The sequence below is a fragment of the Chelonoidis abingdonii genome, chromosome 21 (assembly GCF_003597395.2).
Source record: "Chelonoidis abingdonii isolate Lonesome George chromosome 21, CheloAbing_2.0, whole genome shotgun sequence".
Classification (NCBI taxonomy): Eukaryota; Metazoa; Chordata; order Testudines; family Testudinidae; genus Chelonoidis; species Chelonoidis abingdonii.
Window position 1 is genome coordinate 6417215 of NC_133789.1, and position 19588 is coordinate 6436802.

The following is a 19588-nucleotide window of genomic DNA, read 5'->3' on the forward strand; positions in this document are numbered from 1 at the left end:
ATGCTGAAGCCTGTGCCACCACCTATGCCTGTATGCAGCGATTCTGAGCCCTGGTAGTGTGAGTATGTCTAAAATCACCTCAAAGTGCAGTGCAGATGCCCGTTGTGGAGTCTAGCCACAGTGTTAACATGGATGACACTAATCTTTTGTGGCGTTTCCCTGTTTTAACTGCAAACATTTCATAGTAGTCTATGAGATGAATCGTGGCATGGTGCTCCTGATTTTCTGCGGCGGAAGTGCCTGGGAGCAGAAGTGTGCAGAAGCCCCCTGGCCTACCCTGCCTTGGAGCCCCAGGTAAGCACCGCACCCCTGACTTCCTCCCAGAGCTTGCATACCCTCCCCACATTCCCCCAGCCCCCAAACTCCCTCCCAGAGTCTGCACCCCCTCCCCACACCCACAGCTCCCAAATTCCATCCCAGAGCCTGCACCAGACCCCCTCCCACAAGCAAACTCCCTCCCAGAGCCCAACCCCTCCTGCACCCAAACTCCCTGCAAGAGCCTGCACTCCAATCCCCTACCCCAGACCTCCTCCCCCGCCACCCAACTCCATCTCAGAGCCTTAGGCAGGTGGGGAGCAGAGTTTTTTTTGGGGGGTGGGGGCAGGTTCTGGGCAGCATGAGTGACATTGGCCTGCTGGGAGGATTTGAGGACTGGCACTGGCCCTAAGATAAACAGTTTTAGACCCCTGCCTTAAGGGATGCCAAGCAGCAGTATCTGAGCCCAGCAAGAGGCTGAAGCAGCTGTGGAGAGGGAGAAGGACTTGTTTTGATTTTACATTGACTTTTTAACTGTGATGGTTTAATAAAATCAGACCCCAAGATCGAGTGGTGGGTGACCACAGTAGTCTGGGTGGTCTGAGAACCAAAAAGGAGAACCTAAGGCACCAGCAGTGTCCAGCACTGGCTTGGATACATCAGGCTTTTAAGCCTAAATGGCAGTGGATTGTACCACTTTATGCAGAGCACATGAGAGCCACAGCTGCTATCACTCAGCATTGCTTCGCTGGTTTCAGTGGAGCCACACCAGTTTACATCAGCCGAGGGCTGGTCCTAGGGGAGGCACTCTCAACTGTATTTGATCCATGTAGAGTCACAGAGCTAATGGGTTAACACACAGAGTGAGCCGTGCTATGCAAGGCTTATGGGCCTGATCCTCCATTGCCCTCACATCTTGGGTCACAATTTACACCTGTGCAATTAACGGCCAAATTAGATGTCACAATGCAAGGAGGCAAAGGACAATTACCTTCATGCAGCAGCACTAAGACAGCAATTCTGCTTTCTTGCCACTCGAGGTCTTTGCCTCTCTAGTGCCGATCTCAGCCCCCCACCAGCTACCTTGTGTAAAGTTACTCTGGAGAAATGATTTTCTCTAACCCCAAAATAATCTGAGGGCTTTGTTTTTTTCAGAAATGTGGCCAACTGCCCTCTGGCCTGCACAGTGAGGAGTCATCTGTACCCATGCACAAGTTCGGTGGGGTTTTTTTTAAACACACTAGAAAAAGTAGAAACTTGCTAGGATCATCTGGGTATCTGTCACTTAATTCCCTGCCCTGTAGGAGCCTTAGGCATTAATGCACCTCAACCCCTCCTGTTCTCCACCTGTGACACAACAGGTTAGTCTCTTGAGGGCTGGAATACTTGGTCCAATTCTGATGATTTGTCTTGCTGTGCCGGTGGTGTTGGTGACCTGTGATAAACTAGTTTGACCTCCTGTATATGAGGTGACTCCATTCTAGCCTTACATTTTATGAAATCTTTTCATCTGAAAAGTTTTAACAAAAAGTGACTTCGAATGATGCATTTCTTTTAATGTGTCGGGTTTTTTAAAATCAGCTTTTATCGTATTTGGAAATTTTCTGGGTTTTTTGCCCGCCAGCTGTCTAAGTACACAAACCGAAAGACTCTTGCCCAGTCCCTGCCCCTTCCCTGAGGCCACGCCCATGTCCTGCCCCTTCTCCAACGCCCTGCCCCCTACTCACTCCATCCCTACTCCCTCTGTCGCTCACTCTCTCCCACCCTCACTCACTTTCACCAGACTGGGGCTGGGGCAGGGGTGCGGGCTCTAATCTACCAGGCCCCTGGGCAATTGCCCCTTTGTCCCCCCTGTCGGTGGCCCTGATAAGAAGTTGCTTACCCACACTCTGAGAAAGAGAGCATGTGGCTTACCTGAGTGAGCTACTCTTTGCAGAAGAGGGTCGTAGCTGACGTGTCTGCTTTTGTCTGTATGGGCCAGGTAGAAGTTGACCACGCCACTGGTGACCACGCAATTAGGGAACCCTTCCAACTTGTGGAAGGAGCCATATCTCAAATGCAGACAGCCGCTGTCATCACCCTGCTCATACAGCAGCTGAAAACTGTAGGTGTTCCCATTCACGCTGCCTCCAACCTGGAGAGCAAGACCATCACCCACATTTTTCAGTTACTGCTTTTTGTCTCCTGGCAGACTCAAAGCCCGGACTAACAGCTGCTGACATCAACAAGAGCCCTTCCATTGACTGGTCCAAGCCCCTGAAGTCTCATTGTTACTGTTCTGCTACAGGAGTGTTGTTTCCACTCACGTGGTGTAGGTGTTGGTGAAAGCTGCTGGATTGGGACCACTAGAGAGACCAAAGTTCTGGCCCCAGATCAGACACAGTATATGCAGAAGCAGGACAATCCTCCCTCCCACCTGACCTAGAGACACACCATGGAGTCTTGTCTCTATGGTACATTCTTTCATTGGCCCTATTGACAAAACAGCCGATAAGCGGCCAATAAATACCAGTTGTGTGTGCAACACAGAAGGTTGTTTACTGGGAAATGCACCGAGATCTACTCTTTCACACAAGGCACCAAACAGCTCTCATTGGAAACTTGTTACCCTTCACTAAGGACTTGCATTGGATTAGAAAGCCTAAAACTTCTGGTCATGTTATCTGTTCCATAAATCCTCTCAACCCGTCCACTCTCTCAGGTCAACTGTCACAGCCTAAGGTTTAGAAACATTTTTCAGAAACTCTAAAAAAACCTCTGAATCAAGAAAATACTCAATGGGATCAAAAACAGCTTCAACTGGCTTAAGAACGTTCTTGCTGCCCTAAGGTAAGTATTCTCTCTCGAGTTACGCTAAGGTGAATGGGTGGTGAGGGAAGACTGTGATCCAGATTGGAGCTGTTTTTCCAAAATTGGCCAAGGAGAGTCTCGCTCTTGGCACAAACTGATGCCACTTTTCAAGAGGAGGATTTCTAGTGTTTGAACAAAACCAGGAATCTCACTGCAGAAGAAGTGAACTTAGTGATTAGGAACCAACTGCATCAAACAATTGCCTGCTATGAAGTGGTATTGAAACAAAATGCAGAAAAGAGGCAGATACCCAGAACTAAGTAGTAAATATCCAGGATCAAATGGTTGTGCCTATTTTAAATTGGTGCATTTTTTGATAAGGTGAAACCAATCTAATGCATGAAGAAAGCCAAGTAACATAGATGAGAAAAAACACACACCATCCTCAAAGAATATTTTGCCAGATAGCACTAACCTCTGGTCTGGTCACAGTCAATCTAAAAATCCATACAAGATTTTCCCCATCATTTGAAAGCAAGTATTTTATTACAATAATGAAGATTTCCTGCATAATCTGATAAGCAGAAAACGAAAACAGCTCTGCAGAGGAATACATTTCGAGAGATAGAAGCAATATTCCTTTTCCCTACTGAGTAATGGCCCAATTTTCAAAGGCTCAGCACCCTTTGTGACACTTGAGCTCTTTCAAGAAGCCTGGAACATTTTCCAAGGGAACAATTTATTTGCATTTCTTACCATATCCAAGTTTGTTCTCTCCAGCACGTCCAATAGCTTCTCAATTTTGGTGTTTTCGGTGAATAAGTAGTCATCGTCGACCCAGAGATAGTACTTGGTTGTGACCTGAGATATTGCAAGATTCCTTCCTGCAAACCAACCCTGGTAAACAGGAATCCCCAAGACACAGAAGGGTAGGGTCAGAACAGCTTTATATATATGCAAACATACACACAACAAGCTGCTTAGCTCTGTGCAAATCCCTTTTATCCAGAAACTATTCTGAAAAGGAGGGTCATCTGAACTAGGGAATGAGAACAAAACAGGACATCTTTGCAACAAGGAGTGACTTTATAGTAACACGATCACTTGCCCATGTGATAGAAGAACTAGTATATAAGGATACTTAAGCATTGGAAGTATTTACCTAAGGAGGTTGTGGAATCACCATCTTTGAAGGTTTTTAAGAACAGCTTAGACAAACCCCTGGAAGGTAGGGTCTAGGTACATTTAATCTTACCTCACTGGCTGGGGTGGACAAGATGACCTCTTGAGGTCCCTACCAGCCCTACATTTTTACAATTGTAGGATTTTAATTTACTAGATAAGGTGATTTTTCTACAGGAGACTTCAGTCTCCATCCTATAACATTTCTGTATTTGTATAATTCCCAGGGCTCTTCACATTCCTTATGGAGCCCCAAGATTCCCTCATTGTCTCTCCTCCTCCTACCCCTACATCACAGCAAGCCCACTACTGGCCAAGGACTGGATGGAACTGCCTCTAAAGCTCGTTAATGAGCATGAAGGAAATCACTTTTGAGCAACATGGAGGCATGCCCTGTCCAATGCTGCCAGCCAAGGGCGGTATGGAGGACAGACGGATCATTAAACATTCAACTTTGATCTTGCATTGTGCAGTACAGGCCAGTGAACCAGTGTAACTATTTTTACAAAACTTGAATAGTTACACAGCAAGATGCTCCATTCACAAAATGTGCTGGACACTCACCATTCCCACTTATGTCTGTGAATGCTCAAGATGTGGCCAAAGTTTTTCTATAGTCAACAACGTGTTGACTAAATCCATGAAGATTAATGGGTTGGTAAACCACAAGAAACTGGATTAAGACCATCAACTCATCTCATACACTACTAGAGTAGCTTAAGTTAAAATTGCTTTGGTACTGGTGGTAAAGCCCATACATTGACATGGAAAATTCAGTCCCCTTTGTCCTAGCTATCCTAGGTAAGCAGCCTTGGTGCAAGGTCACAGAACAATAATTGGATACAAATTTGAACTGGTGGTCTACAGGTGAAAGATTCTGTACAACACAAACAATTCCATGAACCATTCCACTCCATTTCTTTGGGGGGATGGAACTGGGCACATAAGTCTTAAGAGTCCTTAGCAGACAGTGTGGTCTAGTGGATAGGGCACGAGGCTGAGAGTGGGCCTCAGGAAACATGGGTTCTATTCCTGGCTCTGCTGGGTCACCTTCCCTTCTCTGTGCTTCCATTTCCCCTCCCACCTTTTGTCTGGATCATCTACTTCGACGGTGAACTGTTTGGGACAAGGACTGTCTCTTATTATGTGTCCGTAGAGCTCCCAGCACAACAGGGCCGTGGTCTCAGCTGGAGGCTGCATGTACTACCATAATCCAAATGCTAATAAGAGATGGTATTTTCAAGAGTGCCCAAGTGTTTTAGGAACATAAATCCCATTGACTTTCATTAGGATTTGTGCTCCTAAATCAATGAGGAGCTTTAAAAAAATCCCATCCAATAAGGTGTGTTATTTAGGATGCGGCCTCTCACCAACGAACAAGCCTGCGTGTCACAGAAAGATGGAGGGCCTAGGCTGAGACCTGGCTACATAACCAGTCCTGTGCAAATGTCAGACCTTTCCAAAAGGCATGATGTAATGCTCAACGTTCTCTTCGACGATCTTCTCCGGGACTTCGCTGTCATCGGCGACGATGATTTTTATGTCAGGGTAGTACTGTCGGATGCTCTTGATGAGGAGCCGAAGTTTGTGATAGCGCAAGAAAGTCTTCGTCGTGATAGTCACCAGGGAGCTGATCTTCCTATCTGTAACCGTAAACGGGGAAGTGACAAAGGCTGGTAACATTTTACTGCAGTTCTTTGCTTTTACTCACCATTCCTGAAAGATCTTACCTGCAGGAGGAAGGTGGGCATGTGGTTAGTAGAGCGAACTAGATCACAACCGCTGGGTTCTCTTCCTAGCACTGCCACAGACCACAGGGAAGAGCAACAGCACTAGGTCAGCAACCGTTGGACTCAGAAACAAAGAGGATGATTTGTTCAAAGTTTCCCTATCTGTAAAAGGGAGGTAGGGATGTGGGGCATCCCATGGGCTAGCTAATGTTTGTGAAGTGCATTGAGATCCTCAAAGGGAAGGCAGTACACTAAGCGTTGTTGGAGCCAATCCAAGGTTTTCCCGGAATTAGAACGTTTAAAAAGGTCCGTTCATTTAGGGCTTTTCAGTGGACAAAGCTTTGGAAGAACCTAACTGGCCATTAAACATTAACTATGATGCTGACGTGCTTAGTCCTTGTCAATTTTACATACGTTTTTGAATGGAGAGGCTTCAGGAGACCGAAAGAGACTTTAGCAGCTCAGCATCAGGCCTAAAAGAGTAACTAACTTCTACCACAGTAAAGTCTGGAGTAAGGATTTACCATCAGCCATTGTCAGCTTGCTGGAGCTACTCTCTGACACCCCCTTAAAAGAGCAAAAGGGATTTTCTACAGGAAGGCACTCTGGAGCACTTACCTGCTCCAGGATCAATTAGCTTTGGAAGGCTGGGCTGTCGGATGATCACAGGAAACTGAGCGACATGATCTCTGCTCTCAAAACTCACTTGGAAAACAAGAAAAGCAGAAGAAGAAAGTTGCATCACTCATAAGTCTTCTAGTGTTCTGGAGATCTTTGAGGACACAGTGGAAACCTCCACCTCTCTTGATTGGAAATCCATTTGTTCCCTGGCAATGTTTTAGGCTGGAATAGATAAAAGTGGGTCCCCTGATTTTAATTGTGTTAAATGACCTTCCAGCCTCAGAACTCAGTGATGGAAAAATGGAGCATGTGGGAAGCCTAAAAAAAAAAAAAAAAAAAAGGTGTTCTGACTCAAAGAACTGGATACATTTTTTTTTTCCTGCCAACTACGGGAAGGGGAAGTCTCTCTGGCTGCCATCTTGCTTCACCTAATGTGTAATTTGAAGCCAAACCTGAACCCTGATTCACTAGGAAGCAAACATTGAAGGGAGCTCACAATATGCCAAAACTTTGAAAGAGCAGCTGGAAGATCGCAGCATCCTGTATCTATTTCTCTGCTCATGCGTGTTAAATAATGGGTCTTTCAGAAAGATTGCTTGCCGGGAGGTAAAGTTAGTTTAGCAGATCCTTGAGAGTGGCCTAGGTAACACCCGAAAAACTAATGGCAAACTGCCAAGGATAGGATGAAGAAATTGTCCAGTTATACCCACTCATATCTACTGCACTGAGCTGGTAGACCACACTGGTGTATGTGACATGCTCAAGGATGAAATTCAGGAGCTCCAATCTGAGGTCAAGATGAGCAGTTCTTTCTTGCCCCGTCTCTCACAACATCATCAGAGACATCAGCAAGCGTATTGAGGTTCCCAGAGATGCTCGCAGGATCACCTGCGTTAAAGTGCCAGTGGAAATCTTAGGGTTCGTGGTAAAAATCACAAGGCTTCCCCTCTCCTCCTTCCCTAATCTGGGTTGATCACATGCCATCTCTTTCAGAACTGTCTTATTTAAGGAAAAGAAGGGAGATCTGACCCACACTTCATCCCCCGCCTCGGTTACACTAAAAAGACCACATCCCTGTGGAGGTCAATAAACAGCCACTCCCTGGCCCCCAATGTACAAGGTGGTTCTCTGTTCAAAAAAAAAGTTTTAATTTAAAATAAACTGTTGAACATCGGTTTACAACATGTAACTGGGTGCGAAAGTAACAATTAGGTCTGTGCACTTGTACTACACGGGCACGTAGCCCATGGCAACGTGAAATATTAAATCTGTGAGATCTCGTCAAACGCCGATTCCTGTCCTTAGCTAGGCAGAGCAATCGTGATCCACTGAATCAGGACAGCCCGACGACCTAAATTCCAATTCCTGGCTCTCGCGTAATCTTGCGGCAAAGTGCACTTCGCGTTCTCTCTCCTGCTCCTCTGTTTTCCTCTCCTTGGGTGTACTAATGAAACACGCGATCGTTGGGGCAAGGGACTGTCTTACTAAAAGGGGGGGGCTGGTTCTATATTAGTTAGGGGTGTGGGGTTTTTCTGCTGACATAGTCACCTGGTCTTCAAGTACCTTATATTCGGTGGAGCTGGAATACCCTGTTAGTGCCAGAAGTTACTTTTGTAAAGTAGTATAGGCTACATCTGCACTCCAAGGGGAAAGTTTGCTGCTTTAACTATGCCAGCATCTAGAGCTCCGCCAAAACTTGAAAGAACTTCTGCCGGTAGCTTCCTGTGTCAGCCCAGGGGCGTGACAACAGCTGGAATCCCTGGACTGACAGAGCTATGTCTCATGCAAAAGCCCCCTAGCACTCAGCAAGCAGTTATACCATTGGCATGCCCGACCTTCCGCCATACAGCTTGTTTTGCTCAGACTCGTATCGACGCATAACGTAAACTCAGTCCAACATCACAGCTTTGCCTGCATAGCTGTCTGCACTAAGGACCAACGATGCTGCCAGTAATGCCTTGCCACATTAGACCTATATGGGTTAAACATTCCTAGATAGACAGCCTGAGGTAGATCAGCCCTTTGTATTTATTAGTGGCCTGGCGGTACAGGTGCCCTGTCTTCATAGTCTCCTCTAAGATTTTATCTAGTCATACAGACTAGCACGTCCATACACATGGCCATGTCCGTTGGATCATAAGATTCCTGAGCTTAGGCACTTAAAGTAGGCAGAGCCCGTGTGGTGTGTGTGTCAATGGTGCTAATGCGCCGGTTCACTCTCTTCTGCTCGAGGCTCTATAAAACACAACAATAACTAATAATAACTCAAATACAACCCTTGCAGCAATACATATCCTTCCGTCGTGATCTCCATATACGGTCCCCACCCACTCAAGTCAGAGCTCAGCTGACTAGCCTGAGCCACCATCTATCCTGCAATGTCCACACTGCTACTTTTAGCACCCTAACTCCAGTAAAGCTAGTGAGAGAGTCTACCTGGGATGGGAGTGTAGACATACCCTAATGCTACTATACTCCTACAAGGGTGGGAAATCAAGCTCACCTTGGTAATAAGAGGAAAACCTCATGAGAAATGTAAAACTAATGCCCCTTTCATCCAGAGAGATCTCAAAGCACGTTACGCACTTGCTAAGGTAACCCTGGACTACAAACTTCCCTGCAACATCATGAAACATACCTGGTACTTTTCTTCAGTCACTCCATGCAAACCAAGCCCTTGAAGAACAAAGGGAAACATACGTAAGGGACAGTAAGCAGCAAGTCTAAAGCCAGTGTTTTGACTCAAGCGATTATTGTTGCCTAACAAGAGTCCTGTCAGCCCACCTGAAATGGGATCACAGAGCTGGATACAAATAGAACATCAGCTCTTCTCTATGCATTTTTCCACTTCAATTTTATCCTGGAAGAAATCTATGATGTCAGCAGTACGTTTGCACTGGGGCAACTCTGAAGATCTAGCCCTAAATCTTTAGCAAGCGTAAGCCAGGGAGGTCAATGGAGCGACACTGATTTACACCAGCTAGAGAGCCAGCCTTTAGGTTTCCACCACTCCCTGCACCTTATAAAAGCCAAAGATCAATAATTTTGCAAGATTCCAACATCTGAAGCAATTAAAATCAGTGGGGAGATGAATTTAAAACCAACTACCACAGAGCTCTTCAGGAAAGCATTTTGCATTCAGATGGAAGAGCTGATCTGCGCTCTGATGACAAATGAGTCGAGAGAGATTTATTCTGAAATGCAGATGGGATCTTCATTTTTAAAAACAATTATGAAAAGGGCTGAAACAGTGCTCTGTATACAGTGACATGTGGTTATTATTCAAAGAACCCATCCCAGACATTTTGTGCACTCTTCTGGAAGGAAATCAGATCTCTGGGTGTCAGGGAATGGATTTTGAATTCAGCAGTTTTGTATGAAAGGTTTGGGTCTTTGTTGCACCTGTACTGGACTTGGTTTACTCTGAAGAATAAAGCCCCTCTATTTCATATAGAGTGTATGTACAAGAGACAAGGTCTTAGATTCCACTGGAAGTTGAGCCCATGAGCAGGCTATGAAAAGGCACAGAACAAGTATACCTGGAATCATAATTGTGTGTAGCGGCATCACCTCTACTCCATGAATAGGATAGCTTAATGGCATGTTTGGTTTGGCTATTACTAAATCTTGAGTCATCGAGGGGTATCTGCAACAAATGCGAGTAGAACAGGATCAGTGTTGGGAGGATAAGGGATTGTGAAAATTGTGTTACTCACTCAAACTCTGTTTTAGTGTTCCTTCTTTCTACCAACATCCCCTGTTTGTCTGTTGGCTGTTTGCGGCTAGCATTGCAAAAGAAACCATCTCTCAGTGGAGCACCAAATGAAGCAACCAGAGTTTCAGGATACATGGAGTGTACGACTTGGGTGCTGAACACTTGTGAAAAATCTCTCTTGTATTTCAGTGGCTAAGCGGCAGTAGAATTGTTTGGAAAAACCTGACCCATAGATTACAACGGGGTAGGCAACCTGCGGCATGCAAGCTGATTTTCAGTGGCACTCACGCTGCCCGGGTCCTGGCCACCGGTCCAGGGGGAGGGGGCTGTCTGCATTTTAATTTAATTTTAAATGAAGTTTCTTTAACATTTTAAAAATCTTATTTAAATTTATATACAACAATAGTTTAGTTATATTTTATAGTCTTATAGAAAGAGATCTTCTAAAAATGTTAAAATGTACTACCGGCACATGAAACCTTAAATTAGAGTGAATAAATGAAGATTCAGCACGCCACTTCGGAAAGGTTGCTGACCCCTAGATTACAAGGTCTCTGAGCCGGGACTGTCTTCTTTGTACAAAACAGGGTCCTGATCCTTCGTCGAGGTTCTTAGGTGCTGCTAGGTCTACACTTATGGTGGCATGTAGAGGTCAGACACTGTATTGTATGCCCAAGAAGCATAGGTATAAATAGCCATGTAGACGGTGAGGCACTGCCTCAGCAAGTAGAGAAATGCCAGAACTCTAGGCTATACACTCTACACAGCTCTACATCCCCACACACTAACTCTCACAGCTGAATGGCTATTTTTAGGAGTGTAGTGTTGTGACGCCTCCCCTTTCCAGAACCTTTCACACAGCAGAATGGATTCAGTCCATTTTTCACTGCAGATACATGTACCCTATCTGCCACCACCAGCATAGACAAGACCCATCAGACATAGATACATGGAAATCAGAGAAAGATGTACTCACCCTCACAAAGAGAGAGGGATATAGGGTAGGTGGTGCTTTAGGATGGTATAATGATCCTCATTTAGGGTCAGGTTGGGGAGCATGGCCTAGTGGACATGGCCACAAGCCCTGACTGCCAAGGGGGTGGTGGGGAGAGGAGCCTGGGCCCTCCCACTCCACCGGGCTCAGAACAATGGTCTGGCAACCAAGGCTTCTTAAGGCTGTCCTCCGGGGGCCTCTTCCTCTTGTCCCTGTCGGTCTCCCCCACCCAATCCTGTTACTCCAAGGCTTTCCCCTGTTGGGAAAGTCCAAACCAAAATAAGTAAGAGGAAGTTACCATGTCCACGGTCCACAGGCAGGGGAGAGAGGCATATTTCCCTCTCTGGGAGTGTGTCCTACCTTCCCTCAGGGAGGGCCCCTTTGGGCAGCTTCATCAGACCTTTAGGCTTCCCTCTGCTCTATACTGCTGGAGCTATGGGCTGTGGGTCTGCTTAGCTCCAGCTCGCTGCCACCCAAAGGAGCTAATTCCCTGTGTCTTTTAATTCCTTCAGCAGATGTCACATCTGCTGCAGGTGTGGCAGGGCAGGGCAGGGCTGGCTAAAGCCAAAATAATCCCTTAACCCATTGTTGCCCACTGTAGGATTTGTACACCCCCCCCCCCCATCACCAATGGTAATAGCTGAAAGGATCATTTCTGCTTTCCTCCACAGCTGTTTCTTCTACTTCAGCCCAACTCCAAGGCTTCAGTTCATGAGACTTTTCCACGTGAACTTAGTGTCAAGGAAAGATGCAGGCTTGACAGGTCGGTCCCTAGGCACAGACTGGGTACAGCACAGGCAATGACAATGCAGACTTCCTCCCTGACTAACTTCTAGCGTTCCTCTGTCCTGATATGAGCCAATCATCTTTGAGTCAGAGGAGTTCTGTCTCCAGGACCCATAGTGGGCCATGGGCAGCCATATTTTGCTATGTGAATGGAACAGCCCACCACTTTATACACAGTGGCTGAGATTTTCTTTCCCCCAAAGCTACTTAAGGGTTTGAAAAATCTCAGCCATTGGCTATCAAACGTCCTGCCTTGGGCTGGATTTGGATAGCAACCTAGACATGATAGGTGAATAAGTATTTTCAGTACATATCTGATGTTCTATATATGACTCAAACCTGTTCTCATTGAGGCTAGTGACAAAACAACCAGGGGCCAGGATCCAGCTCAATGGATGGTGTTCAGAACTAACCCATCCACCCAATTTCTTAAAGCAAGCTGAACAGCCCAGCTTGATTGAGAATTTGTGCCTTAGCAACTCAGAACAATACCTCAGAGGGTAAACATACAGGGGAAATGACAGCTTATTTATGTAGCCTGTTGGCAAGATGTTTGGTTGCAACAACAGTGACTTCAGGCTTTTCCAGGAGATTAAATGGGCATTTTAGTGGTTGAAGTTTTATACCCATTTGTGTCACTTGGCTTCACAAAGACAATGGGTATATTAGCTACTAATAATCCTCCCTAGAGTCCATGCCCTAGTGGTCATCTGTTGTCTTGATTTTTCCTTTGACATTTTTTTTAATGTTTCGTAAGTTTAGTTTCTTGGCTCTCATCTGTTCTTTACAGCACAGACGCTCCTTTGACAGTGCCACCCTTTGCATAAGTTTGCTAGCTGGCTACCTCCAAGAGGAACCTTACTGTCAAAGCTGATAAGTGCTGTGGTATTACAGAATCCCTCTCTCTAGAAGGCAAGTATTGCAGTCCTCGGTAAGGTCAGCCCTTCAAAAGCATACAGTGCTCCAGAGGGGATGGCTGCTGTGAACTCAATGTAAGGTTACACAAAAGGCCACTTAGAAGCAGCAACAGTCCCTGAACTCTGTCAGCCCAGTCCCCCACTGTGTTAGTCTGACATAGTCATAGTCAGTGAATTTCAGGGTATTTGTGGATGTCAGTAGACCTAGAACTAGACTCAACAAGATACTAGGGGATGCACTGTCGGGAACAATCTTCACTGACAGGGAGATGGGCTGATAGGTGCATCCTCAGTGTGACAGCAGAAGAGGTCAATGGGTGACCAGAAATGAACAATTCCACAGAGAAGGAGCCGATTTACCTTTTCTGATAGTGCTCAAACTCCTTCTGTCGCCTCTCTTTAATTGAGGCAAGGTCTTTCTTATCGATATAATCTTCCATCTGGTAGACATGCACATGGTCGGCTTTGGCACATTCACACTGATTCTTTGGAGCTAGCCTGAATAGAAAGAAAAAACCAGAAGGACAGACACTGGGAGAATCTGCTGTTTTGTGACCTTCTTAAAATAATATGCATATAGCCAAGCTTGGTGGGTTAGTCCCGTATCTATATGGGGTGTGTCTATATATATATATATATATATATATATAAATAAATGATATGGGCTTAACTCACCAACCATGGACACGAAATCCATGTTTCAAATGCACACTGGCAATGTTCTGATCTCAGCTGGACGCTACCTTTCCAGCACTGAGGGATGTTCAGCTCTGGCAGGGAACATCGTGACTTAGCCAGAGCTAAGTGCGAACAGGATCCCCTCCTGCCTTGGCAGGTGAATGTCGCTTCCTTTGTAAGAAAGTTGGGTTGGACTATAGGACATTTGGGCCAGATTCACAGCTGGTGTAACTGCACAGAGCCACTGACGCCAGCTGAGAAACTGGTCCTTTATTACATACAGAGCCCAGGAAAGCTGTAGCTCAAGGTAAGGGCCCATAGCAGGATGCTGGTGCAAAAGAACCTATCAGCCCCTGCCCAGTCAGCTCCAATCAGGGGAAACAGATTGGGTCTGATGGAAAAGGCCTGATGCCAGCTTGAGGATTGGCACCACCTGCTGGCCTGACAAGCCAAGAGCTATAAAGGCTGGGAGGAAGCCAGAAGGCAGGGGACAGCCAGGGAACTGGAGGTCTAACTGAAGGCTGATTCTGCCTGTAAGAGAGATAACCAAACCTATAAAGCTGTATATAGATGGACACTGGTGGTGGAACAACGATAAGTAAAGACCCGGGTGTTGCACAACCCTGAAGCCTCTCCAAGCCTCATCGGGGAGGGCAAGAGGGCCCCAGGAAGGGGGCGGGGGGTGAGTCATTACAGGGCCATAAAACAACAAAACCAAACCATCCCCTGCCCCCTCCATCATTCTGAATACCAGAGCCAACTTTTGGGATAGAGAACCAGTGGCCATATCCCATCTCCTTTCCAAACTGAGAAGGAGAGAACCCTAAAAAATACTGAACTGGGTGTCAGGAGATCCAGGTTCTATTCCTAGATCTGCCACAGGCTCTCTGCGATCTCAGAAAAGTCACCTAATCTGTCTTGCTGGATGCCTCCTCCCCATGCAGAAGGGAGCAATGTTGCAAGATTCCACTCCCTGGTGGAGGAGAGAGTTTCTGGTAATGACAGACTGGGGCCATCTTCCCAGCACCTAGGAAAGGTGACCACCACCCTCCTATCCAGCATGCAGAAGGGATAGGGACAGAACACAAGGAGGAGGGAAGCTCCAAACCCACTTAAAATCCAGAACAGAGAGGGAGAGAGCCCCCTCTTTCATCCCAGAAACTGGGTCAAGTCAAATTCAACCCTCTCTCTCTCACCACCACCAGCCCAAACAGCAAAACAAGCAACCACATGGACATGTGCCTCAGGGATTATGGGAAAAACTGGACATAATCCGTAATATACTTGATGGAGATTGTGAGACACCCGGCTTCATTGTCTCCCTGTAAGAACGGGTGTCGAGAAACAATAAATCCCAGCAAGCTGTTAGCAATAAAGCCCCAGCAAGCTGCCCAGCTGCCTCTTTTCCACTGTCAGAGGTGAACAGAGACAAGAGGGGAACTATATGCACTTGGGTTTGCATGGAAGGGCTGGTGTCTGAGCTTCCTCTTTCTGAGAACAGATCTATTTTCAGGTTCCCTGGCTGGCAGACTTGATAGCCCTTAGGGAGCTCTTGGAGTCCACTGAGAAGTTGCAAGACCAGCTTTGTTGGTTAGAGGTGAACAAGTTGACCCTCAGCAATAAATACCTGATCTACAGCTGACTCCACAGCCACCCCTCTCAGATATTGTAACCTGCCTCCCATTCCACTTCATTGCCCCCAGAACCCTCCTGCTACAATCACATTCCCTCCTATACCAACCCCATGCAGGCACTGCATGCTACACCCACTTAATCACTCTTGTGGGTGTGGAAGCTATTTGTATACAGGAATTTAGAGAAACAAGGTGGGTGAGGGAATAGCTTTCACCAGATGAAAGATTCCTTGCCAGAAGTTGGTCCAGTAAAATATATTACACCTCATCAACCTTGTCTCACTAATACCCTGAGACCAACACCCCTACACTGACTCTGCACACTAGAAAGGTATTTGACAACAACGATGTAGTGGCAAGTTTGAATGTGCAGGTACGTTACACCTAACCATCAGTATAAATGAAAGCCAAGCCACCCCACTGAGGTCCAGTAGGAGAATTCTAGTATTTTAATCTTGGTGGCTTCCTACAAGTCCAATGCTTAAGACAAATTAAGCCTCAGTTAGGGGGGGAAATACCATGATATTTTTGTAAGAAGGGGTTTGCCTAGACTATCCTTGGGCAAAAAACAAAAACACTCTCTCCTCCCCTTACTGGTGTAGTGTGCTGTTGCCTTCCACCCCAGAAGTGACTGCATTTCACTACTGCTGCATTCATAGGATGTAGAGTGCTTTTTCAAGCTCTATGACATGATAAAGATGGGTGTTGCATAAACCTACTTCTTCTGCTCATCTAAGTCTGCTTCTTGTCTCTTGCTGTTCATGGACTATGTCTCCCATTCCTGCTCCGCTGCCTTCTTTGCTAGCCAACTCATTTCACTCTGTCCTTCATATGGTCCCTCTCTCCTTCCTAAATTTACACTTCTCTTGTGCGTGTCTTCCCTCCACCTTTGTAGGTGTGTTCTTTTTGCTGATACTCAGCACAGAAGCCAAGGGGGATGAAAAAACACACATGTACCACACACAGAAAGGCTTCAACTTCTGTACCACTTTCTCAGTCTCTGCTGTGCAGTGCAGCTTGGTACAAATAGTTGACGGTTGTGCTCAGACATTTTATAGGGTTGGCACCCCTCTTGCTGTAATTGGGTAATGCAATTACCTGGCACTTCTGCTGAGTGTATTGCTGATTGTTTGCTTAACTTTTATGGGGCACAGTCAGTGCTTTGCAGCAGCTTTGCAGCACAATAGCTGAGAGTGTAAGAAGGCAGGAATCAAACTGGGCGGGTAGACGGTTATTCAGCAAATTGGTACTTAGACTCATAGGTCAGAAGGGACCAATATGATCATCTAGTCTGACCTCCTGCACAAGGCAGGCCACAGAACCCTACCCATCCACTTTTATAACAACCCCTAACCCATGACTGAGTTATTGAAATCCTCAAAATTGTGGTTTGAAGACCTCAAGCTGCAGAGAACCACCAGCAAGCGACCCATGCCCCACGCTGCAGAGGAAGGCGAAAAACCTCCAGGGCCCTGCCAATCCGCCCTGGAGGAAAATTCCTTCCCGACCCCAAATATGGCGATCAGCTAAACCCTGAGCATGTGGGCAAGACTCACCAGCCAGCACCCAAGAAAGAATTCTCTGCAGTAACTCAGTTCCCATCCCATCCAACATCCCCTCACAGACCATTGAGCAGACTTATCTGCTGATAATCCAAGATCAATTGCCCAAATTAAACTATCCCATCATAACATCCCCTCCATATACTTATCAAGCTTAGTCTTAAAGCCAGATAAGTCTTTTGCCCCCACTACTTCCTCGGAAGGCCTGTTCCAGAACTTCACTCCCCTAATGGTTAGAAACCTTCATCTAATTTCAAGTCTAAACTTCCTAATATCCAGTTTGTACCCATTTGTCCTTGTGCCTACATTAGTACTAAACTTAAATAATTCCTCTCCCTCCCTAACGTTAATCCCCCTGATATATTTATATAGAGCAAGCATATCCCCCGGAGCCTTCTTTTGGCTAGGCTAAACAAGCCAAGCTCTTTGAGTCTCCTTTCATAAGGCAGGTTTTCCATTCCTCGGATCATCCTAGTAGCCCGTCTCTGAACCTGTTCCAGTTTGAATTCATCCTTCTTAAACATGGGACACCAGAACTGCACACAATATTCCAGGTGGGGTCTCACCAGCGCCTTATATAACGGTACTAACACCTCCTTCTCCTTGCTGGAAATACCTCGCCTGATGCATCCTAAAACCGCATTTGCTTTTTTAACAGCCATATCACATTGGCGGCTCATAGTCATCCTGCTATCAACCAATACCCAAGGTCCTCTCCTCCTCTGTCGCTTCCAACTGATGCGTCCCCAACGTATATCTAAAATTCTTATTATTAATCCCTAAGTGCACGACCTTGCACTTTTTCACTATTATATTTCATCCTATTACTATTACTCCAGTGTACAAAGTGGTCCAGATCTTCCTGAATAGTATCCCGGTCCTTCTCCGTGTTAGCAATACCCCCAGCTTTGTTCATCCGCAAACTTTTATTAGCACATTCCCGCTCTTTGTGCCAAGGTCAGTAATAAAAAGTTAAATAAGATTCGGTCCCAAAACCGATCCTTGAGGGACTAACACTAGTAACCTCCTTCCAGCCTGAACAGTTCACCCTTCAGTACGACCCGCTGACCCGCTGGAGTCTCCCCTTTAACCAGTTCCTTATCCACCTTACAACTTTCATATTCATCCCCATCTTTTCCAATTTAACTAACAGTTCCCCATGCGGAACCGTGTCAAACGCTTTACTGAAATCGAGGTAAATTAGATCTACCGCATTTCCTTTATCTAAGTAATCCGTCACCTTCTCAAAGAAGGAGGAGATCAGGTTGGTTTGGCACGATCTACCTTTAGTAAATCCATGTTGCAATTTGTCCCAATTACCATTGACCTCTATGTCCTTAACTACTTTCTCCCTTAAAATTTTAGGATGGGGCCATCCTGTGCTCCGGAGTTGGAGCTTTTGTTTTAAAAGAAGAAAAAAAAAAAAAAAAGTGTCACCATTACAAAGATAAACTGCTAATGGTGGACAAGCATAGAGTCACGTGGCGTGGGCTCCTTCATCTGCAGGCAGCCCGAGAGAATAGTTCTGAAAGAATTGCCCCTACAGAGTCAGCCCTACTGAAAACAGAAGCCTAATAATGGTAAGTTTAGTGTCAGCATCAGTAACTCCGTCACTGCAAAGTAGGGCAGGCAAAACAGGAAAACAAAGTGCATATGATGTGCTCCGAGCAGGCTTTTAGCCTTGTTTTGGCATCTCACCTAGGGGGAGTTTGGCACGTGGGCAGAGCTCGGCTTGCGAGTACACTAGTAGGCCCATCCCACCCCATTAGACTCTAGGCAGGAGAGAAATTGGAGCTGCTGTCCATTGCACACTTCTACCTGATAAAGTACATGTGAGGTTTCTTCGGTGTCTCTCTACTGAGGCCAGATTTTTTCCAAGAGATCTCAGCACCCATTTAGGTCCCCGAGGAAGTGGTCAGACTTTCCAGAGCACTCAGTGCAGAGTTTGGCATGTTGGGCATTGATCTTTTTGGAAAATCTGGACCTTAGCATGTAAAGTGCTGGAAGGTGAGATCTTCCAAAAGCAAATAGAGGTCAAACAGCAGTAGAGTGGCTTCTCCAACCCACCCTGCCTCAGCCCTGACTGGAAGGGTCAATAGGAATGACAGGGAGATAGAGTCCTCTCAATGGCTCACTCAATTCTTATGCCAACTAATACCAGTTGTAGCAGTGAGGTTGTCTTCAACAGACATATAAAGAGAGTTCCTAAGAACCGGCCTCAGACATACTGTCTCATCTCATAGAGGCCATTGAAGAGAATTCACATGGAAAGTATTTTCACGTGATACCAGCCTGGCATGGATTCAGTCCAGAGACCTTGAGATGAAGGACTTCACATTTCCAGCCACCAATCCCCCAAGCCCCCCGCACTTTTTACTAGCCGTAAGAGCAAACAAGGCGGTGGCTCAAGGCAGGTTTTGAGCTGTCACATGGGAGCTGCATCTTGCCAGAGCCCACAGCCCTCCTGCAGCCCCTTGCCACTTCTGGCTCACCGCAAGCATTTTAACAGGAAGTACCAAGCAGTAACAACAACACTACAAGTGTGTGTGTGCGCGCGCACATGTGTGTGAGAGACTGTGTGACTGTCTGACAGTGTGTGTGTTGGGGCATATGAGACTGTGTGTGTGAGAATCTTTATTGGGGGACTGTGACTCATGAGAGGCAGAGTGTATGTTGGTGTGAGAGATTGTGTGTGTGTTAGGGAAGTGAGAGAGACAGTGAGTG

General features: G+C 46.2%; 2 protein-coding genes across 2 annotated transcripts in view; both read right to left on the reverse strand.

Moving 5' to 3' along the window:
- Positions 1-19588, reverse strand: part of LOC116831453 (beta-1,4 N-acetylgalactosaminyltransferase 2-like) — a 123597-nt gene that overhangs the window by 91258 nt on the left and 12751 nt on the right. The window contains 9 exon segments of the mRNA XM_032791465.2: positions 3802-3942; positions 5683-5870; positions 6576-6662; positions 7289-7363; positions 7366-7404; positions 7407-7453; positions 9203-9254; positions 10118-10224; positions 13351-13488. Coding sequence (XP_032647356.1) covers positions 3802-3942; positions 5683-5870; positions 6576-6662; positions 7289-7363; positions 7366-7404; positions 7407-7453; positions 9203-9254; positions 10118-10224; positions 13351-13488 — 874 coding nt within the window.
- Positions 1-19588, reverse strand: part of LOC116831452 (beta-1,4 N-acetylgalactosaminyltransferase 2-like) — a 95716-nt gene that overhangs the window by 1731 nt on the left and 74397 nt on the right. The gene's annotated exons all lie outside the window — the stretch shown is intronic.